We start from the raw sequence: 7,453 nt of genomic DNA, 5'->3' as shown, positions 1-7,453 counted from the left end.
TCACGGCAGCGCAGCACAACACAACATAACACAGCCCAATTTTACTGTATTTCATATCGTTTACTTTCTCTTTCGCTCGTCGGTCAACAAAATTTATGTCAAATTAAAATTAATTTCACGTTTATTACATGATTATTATGCATTAGGGTAAATTTTATATGGTTTGATTATTATTCTACAAGTGATTCAGATTGTTACATGTTATTACTACTTTACCAGCGTAATTCTAAATTAGAGTTAATCAGATTCCAAATTGCAGGGTGGGTACAATATACCTTACCGAAACTACCTACATATACCTTACTGAAAATTCAATATGTGAAAAAGTCATACATTTATCTTACCAAAATATTCGGTATACCTTATTTTCGATATTACAAATTTCCATACAGATATTGTGCCTCATTTTCGGTATACCGTACACTTGCGGTATACCTAACTTTCAACATCAATGAAAATAGAATATTTGAGTTTTTTAAGAATATTATTTATATTTGATAATTTAAAAAATATATTAAATATATTTTATATATAATTATATTTATATTTTATAGTAATAGATTTTATAATTTAAAAATGAATAAAACATATTTTATATATACTATAATTATATTTATATTTTACTGTATATACCTAATTTAGGTATGCCGCGGTAAATGAAAATTCATATCATTACCTTACCGAAATCTTTCGATGAGGTATCATACCGTACCGAAATATTTCGGTACGATCACGGTATACCGAAAAAAAAATCGGTATTTTGCCGGTACGATAAGCTCGGTATTTCGATATTTTGATATTTTCCCCCAACCCTAGGCAAGGTATGAATTTTGTAGAGATAACTTATTTTTTTAGGGCAAACAATTTTCGAAATAATATGAAAATGCATGAAGTTAATGAGTTTTTGAGTCAAGTATTATTAAGTTTGATATACTTGCAAAAATGCACACTTACAGTCCCCTGGACTCTAAAATGCACATTTGCTGTTTCTATAGTATATTCACTCGTTTTAAGATGCTTTTTCACTTTTTCAACACTTTTTTTTCCATAAGAGGATATTTGAACACTCACTCTCCAACAGCCCCCCTTTGCAGACATTTGATTTCCCTAAGATTTTAAATAATGTTTTTGTCAAATCAATTCAAATTCCCTTTTCCTCTCTTTCCTCTTTTTATACATTTTTGTCAAATCAATTCAAATTCCCTTTTCCTCTCTTTCCTCTTTTTATACATGGTATTCTCTCCGTCCCATAAAGTTTGTCACAGTTTGATCCGATTCGAGTTTTAAAAAATTGTTTTGACTTTGTATTAAATGGAAGCGTGTAGTGGAATAAAAGTCTCACATTGAGGAAATTAAGAGATGTATTTAATTTCTATTTTGAAAATCCAATTGGAACAAACTTTATGAGACGGATGAATATGATAAAATGGGACAAACTTTGTGGTATGGAGGGAGTACTATATGTGTTTAGATCTCAATTTCTTTCTTCCCATTTCTACCTTTCACTCTCATGTTCATATTTCCATCACATATGTCAACGGATTCTTCAAACCGAGGAAACAGATGTAAGTGGCTAAGATTCGAATATGAAAAATGTTGATGTCGCGAAAAGGCTTATCTAAAAATAGTAGCCAATTCAAAGCGACATTCATATGGAATGCTCTACTTTTTGTTATACAAGGAAAGGTTGGTGGGTATAATCTTCCAGTGATATTTTCCGGTGGAGTGCTTGGGAGAGTGTCCAAGCGAAGCAATGGAAATAGAAGGAAAGATAGGTTGTTTTAGCTGCTTGTGGTTTCTTTTTTTTTTTTGGTATTTTTTTGGCCTAATTGATTAGTTTGAGAAATAGGAGAAAAGGTAAATATAGTATGAGAGAACTTTCCACTTTTAGATATGAGACTATTTTTTATGACATCCCCAAATGGCAAAATGATAGTACTATTTCTTGTGACGAAGATAGAGTAGTATTCATTTTGCTGTAAAGGAAGTTTCAGATGTACTGTCCAGTATTTTATTTTGTTGTAATGTAGAAATATACATTACAGGGAAGAGAAAACACAGAGCAACATAAGATGAGATGTTGAAAAAACTAAAATAGAAACTATGATTAAGCCTAAGAAGTAAACCCATTAACAGGCAGCAGTATGCTGAGTCATCAAATTCAGAAAATATACAAACACAAAACATTGATATACTGGACAACATATAGCAAAACTGGCAGTGAGTTCAAGATGATATAGAACACAACAAGACATTATCAGCCAAAGAACAAGATGAATCCCTATTCAGAAGTTCCAACAGTTCCAGTTGTTGTGTAGAATCAATCCTTCTTTCCTACTTATATTAGCCTTAAATACCTCTTTGAGTAAGCTGTGAACAAATGTAAAGGCGGTGCCATCATTCCTCCATACGGTTATCAACTTTCTCTGGTTTCGATACCTTGACCTTGATAGGTAAGGTGAGTGAGGGGTCTTGCTGTAGAGCTCCTGGAGCTTTGACCATTGAAATGTTCTGTTCCAGTTCCCTCGCTGCCTCCCTCTGCAATTGGGCCTTCTTTGGCTTCATCCTGTTCAATTTCATAATTCGTTGCATAAGTAGCTAGTCGAGGACGCAAAACATTGCAACAATAAAGTGAAAAAAAACATCAACCTCTTGGCGTGGTGCCTGGCCTCTCTGTCAACCCTGACTTTGTCAATTTTCTTGATGGCTGCGAGAGTGTTCTCTGTCACATTCCTATCGTATCTTTCAGGTCTGTTCCGCTTCCTCTCAAACTCAAAAGTAGAATCCTTTGGACGGACTTAAAAGGGTCAGTAACAAAAATAAATACTTGAATACTAGAAAATAATTATACAACATTTACCTGTGTCATGTCCTTGCCATGCAACCGCCTGTAAGCCTTAGTCCATTTTACTTTGCGGGGATTTCTCTTCATCTTGAAGTTCTTGTGGCATTTCGATCGACAAAATCTAAATATCTGCAAATATAAAATGACATGGGTTTAAGTACTAAATCTATACATAAACAAGCAGCATCTAATCAACAGTAATTAGATCAATGCACTGTAGGCTCCCTTCAATTTCTTAATCAACTGAGAATGCCAGAAACATATTAGACCGGTTACAAGTTCACTTCATAGTAATTCGCAATGGAGAGCAAATAAGATAAGTTAATGTGAACTGTAACCACTTGAAATATTATTAGAAAAATAAGTTAAGACTTGATTACAGAAATGTGGCAACAATATATCAGTTTTGTTTACCACAATAAGAACACCAAATTCAGCTCAATATCAATTAAAACACAATTATCTCTTTTCTTTTTTTAAAATTTTATGAACCATGGCAGTTTCCACAGTGATAGTACACCATTCAAAATTTTCCCCATTTCATTAGCCCAATTACTTAATTAAATCTTCATTAAATGTAATTAACAGAAGCATATAGCATCCAGTTCCTCTATTAGGTTTCTACACAAGTAATGAAATCTGATCGAACATCCTAACTTATTATTCCATTTACTTAAAAACAAATGAAACTTTCTTAAGTGACAAGCACTAATATAAAAGAAATTAGAAACCAACACAAACAAAATTGTGCAATAGTAAAAGGTCTTACCTTTGCATCATTACGAACAAACTGAATCCCATGGCCAGGATACACGGTAGAAGAACAGAACCAGCACTTCTCCAATCTCATATTTGCCTTGTTTTAAAAATTCTGATATTCCAGAAAAAAATTAGGCATAGAATGCTAAAAAATTGATGCAAACATAAGTTCATTAACCACAGATTTGGCGAATCATATAGTACAATAAATTGTTTATCATTACCTGTGTTCGTGAAGAAGGAGAAACGAGGAAGACGAAGAAGAAAAGAAGAAAAGAAGAAGGGGGGTATGTTGCTAGGGTTTAAAATTGAATAATGTTTGTTTATCGGCCTTCAAAATTGGGCTTACAAAATAATTGGATTCAACTTTTTTTAGATTTAATAAATGGGCTCGACGGTTTACAATTATAGTAGGAGTATATAATTAGCTATTCAATTAATTGGTCATTAAATTTGCTTTGATATATTAGTATATTTTAATTTAAAATTTAAAATTATTATAGTATGTTTAGAGCATCCTCATCCGTGCTCTTGCCAAAGAAGACGGATGTGGCCCGGACCCACTTTTATTACTTTTTTACTCCCTACTCTTTCGCAAGAGCACAACACCCACATTCATGCTCTTCCGCAAGGACATGCTCAAGGGTCCCACCATTCTATTATTCAATTTAAATAAAAACATTTCCACAATATTAAAATGCATTAAAAATATCTAGAATACTATTACAAATTACAAAAAAAATTAAAAATTACATAATTAAAATACTAAAAATTAAAAATTACATAATTAAAATACTAAAAATTTAAAATTACATAATTAAAATACTAAAAATTTAAAATTACATAATTAAAATCCTAAAAAATAAAAAATACATAATTAAAGGCTAAAAATACCCATGTGGAAGACTATTCCTCTGGCTCTATCCCCAATGTTCTTCGGAGATCCCGTATCATTGCCAGATGTGAATCAAGTTGCTCGGGGGTCATATTTGACCCATAGGCCAAATTGAGTTGGGCCAAAAAAGGTCCATAATGAGTTGGTGGGGGGTTAAGGTGGCACAAAAGGAGCGGGGCAGATGGAGTCGCAGCGCGACGACGGTTGGTTGTCACCTTCTTCCTTCCTTGCGGCCGGCGTTGGGAACTGCTCGGGCCGGCGTCGGGGCTACCCAAATTAGCTCCGGCGAGCTGGCTAGCCACCTCATCCTCGCCGGCGTCGGATAGGGATACCGACCTCGACCGTTTGCTGGAGGAGGATGATACGCCTCCCCTATACTTCGGATGCACACACACCTTCTGCCAAGCGCTGAGGTACTTGAACGGTTTGTAATTTATGGATTGGTAGGTCGCCAAGGAAGCACTGATGATGTCGAGTGAAGGGGTTGGCAGCGGAAGCGTGCATGTTCTAACGGATCACATAATTTGATCTATTTAGCAGATTATCTAGACAAAATCTATTCGCATAATTATCACATGTATCATGCTCATAACTTGAACTAAAACATGCTTTAGCATATAAAATCCCTAAAACATGCTTACTACGGAATTAGCCAATTTACCTCGTTGATTCAATCAAGAATTGATGATGGCTTGCGCTGTCTCCTCGTGAAGATCTTCAGTACTCGACCTCGGATCTTCTGACTGGTGTCCCGGACTGTATACTTATATTTGTGTGGGCAAATCTCACCATAATACTAGGACTCGAATAATGAAGACAGAACTCAGCTCACGGAATAAGTAATTTTCGAACTCTCTCTCTTTAGAGGGGGGCGAAAATTGGGAGCAATAATAATTGTTATTTCTGTCTCCTTTATTCTCCTATTTATATTAAGTCACATATTGGTCCAAGTCAGGGATCTAAGTAAGAATTTGGACATGACCTCACCCAATTAGCTTTTTACTAATTAAATTGAACCCAGAATTTAATATAAGCTTATATTGGAATATTACAAGCAGCCACTACAGAAGTAATATTGCACTGCCTTTCCAAATCCGAAATTACAAGTATTTCGGGTTTCCTTTTACTTGTTTAATTCATTTCCCACGCTTAAGATAGAAACATCCATTAATTAATTAATGTCTGCTATGGACTTAATTAATTAACATATTTTATTCTCCAAGAGTGGACTTAGCAAAAAACTCTTATTTATTATTCATAGAGTAATTAAACTCCAACTAGCTACGTTCCGAATAATAAAACCTTGTTTCGAGCTCCTCTTGTGGATGTTATCAAACTAGACTCTCCTCGCACACGATTCAACATAATAGCAATCCTAGCACCGCTAGATTATGATCACCACTACCCAATATACCTGGATCGTTGGGTGACGAAAAACCCGCACCTTTGGTAAGTCAAAGTAGTATATACTCAATATCGTATGCTCAATGCTAACGTACATTGATTAAGAAATTAATTATCAAGACATCGTCTTTCAGTAGATAGCATAAAGACTCGTCTTGCTGTTAGATCCATTCAGTGCTATACCACACCAACGTCGTCATATTTCAATAAGGCTTAGAAATAATCGGATTGACATTGAAACCTTTCACGATAGGTAGTCTAGGTCTATCTGGATTGTGAAATTCTTATTTTTCTTTGTTCAGAACTGACGCGTACCTTAAATTGAGCGCAGCCCACAACCGGTTTACTAGAACAAAGACTTAGACTTATGTTATGTTCGCTTATATATTTAAATATGCAATAAACATCCATTAAATGTAAAACATAATAACATTATGACAAAAATAATCTGTTGCATTCATTGGAAAATAATTATTAGAATTTTACAGTATTCAATCACTCGAAAGGTGATTTCTAGTATACAAACCCTAACAATCTCCCACTTATACTCAAAACAGCTTTCGAGTATACAAAACAGTGTGCACACGTCAAATTTCTCCCACTTATACTGAAAGCGAGTTGAGGTCTTGAATGAGTCGAACTCTCATCCCTTCAACGTGGCCTTCGAACGGTGTTACCGCCACTGCCTTTGTAAAAGGATCTGCCAGGTTGTTCTCTGACGCAATCTTGACCACTTGTATGTCTCCTCTCTGCACTATATCCCTTATGATATGATACTTCCGCTCTATGTGTTTGCTCGCTTTGTGAGCTCTCGGTTCCTTCGAATTTGCCACAGCACCAGAATTGTCTCAATAAACCGTGATGCTCTTGGGCAGATTCGTAACCACACCTAAATCAATAAGGAAGTTCTTGAACCATACTGCCTCTTTTGCAGCCTCCGAAGCGGCCACATACTCGGCTTCCATGGTCGAGTCCGCGATGCATTTCTGCTTCACACTCTTCCAAATTACGGCTCCACCTCCTAAGGTGAACACATATCCTTAAATAGATTTTCTCGAGTCCTGAACAGCTGGAAAGTCTGAGTCAGTATATCCCAAAGGACAGAGCTCGACTGCATTGTAAACTAGAGCATAGTCCTTAGTCCGTTTAATGTACTTGAGTATGTTCTTTACGGCAGTCCAATGTCCTTGGCCAGGATTCGACTGATATCTTGCCACTATGCCAACAGCAAAGCAAATATCATGCCTCGTACAAAGCATAGCATACATGAGACATCTCTTGAGATAGATGGATGTCATGTCTAAAAGTAAGAAACCTTTCTTGGTGTCCTGCATGCTAAAGCGACTAAGTACTGTTTCGATGTAAGGTTCTTGAGATAAGCACAACATCTTCTTTTCTCGATTCCTAAGAACCTTGATCCTGAGGATGTGTCCCGCGTCTCCCATATCCTTCATCTCGAACTGGTTTGACAACCATGTTCGTACTGATGACAACATCTTTTTATTGTTTCCAATTTGAAGAATGTCATCTACATATAAAACTAAGAACAC

At 35.6% G+C, this 7,453-nt stretch overlaps 1 protein-coding gene across 1 annotated transcript; it reads right to left on the bottom strand.

Moving 5' to 3' along the window:
- Positions 1-2,080: 2,080 nt before the first annotated feature.
- LOC121778437 (probable ribosome biogenesis protein RLP24) lies at positions 2,081-3,960 on the bottom strand. Its single transcript, XM_042175790.1, has 5 exons — positions 3,829-3,960; positions 3,615-3,716; positions 2,861-2,974; positions 2,650-2,786; positions 2,081-2,566 (listed from the first exon to the last, which is right to left on the bottom strand). Exons 2-5 carry the CDS (start codon positions 3,693-3,695, stop codon positions 2,398-2,400), a joined length of 501 nt encoding a protein of 166 aa, XP_042031724.1. The 5' UTR covers positions 3,696-3,716; positions 3,829-3,960; the 3' UTR covers positions 2,081-2,397.
- Positions 3,961-7,453: the final 3,493 nt, after the last annotated feature.

Source organism: Salvia splendens, chromosome 19 (assembly GCF_004379255.2).
Source record: "Salvia splendens isolate huo1 chromosome 19, SspV2, whole genome shotgun sequence".
Classification (NCBI taxonomy): domain Eukaryota; kingdom Viridiplantae; phylum Streptophyta; class Magnoliopsida; order Lamiales; family Lamiaceae; genus Salvia; species Salvia splendens.
This window is presented reverse-complemented; position numbering and strand designations above follow the sequence as displayed.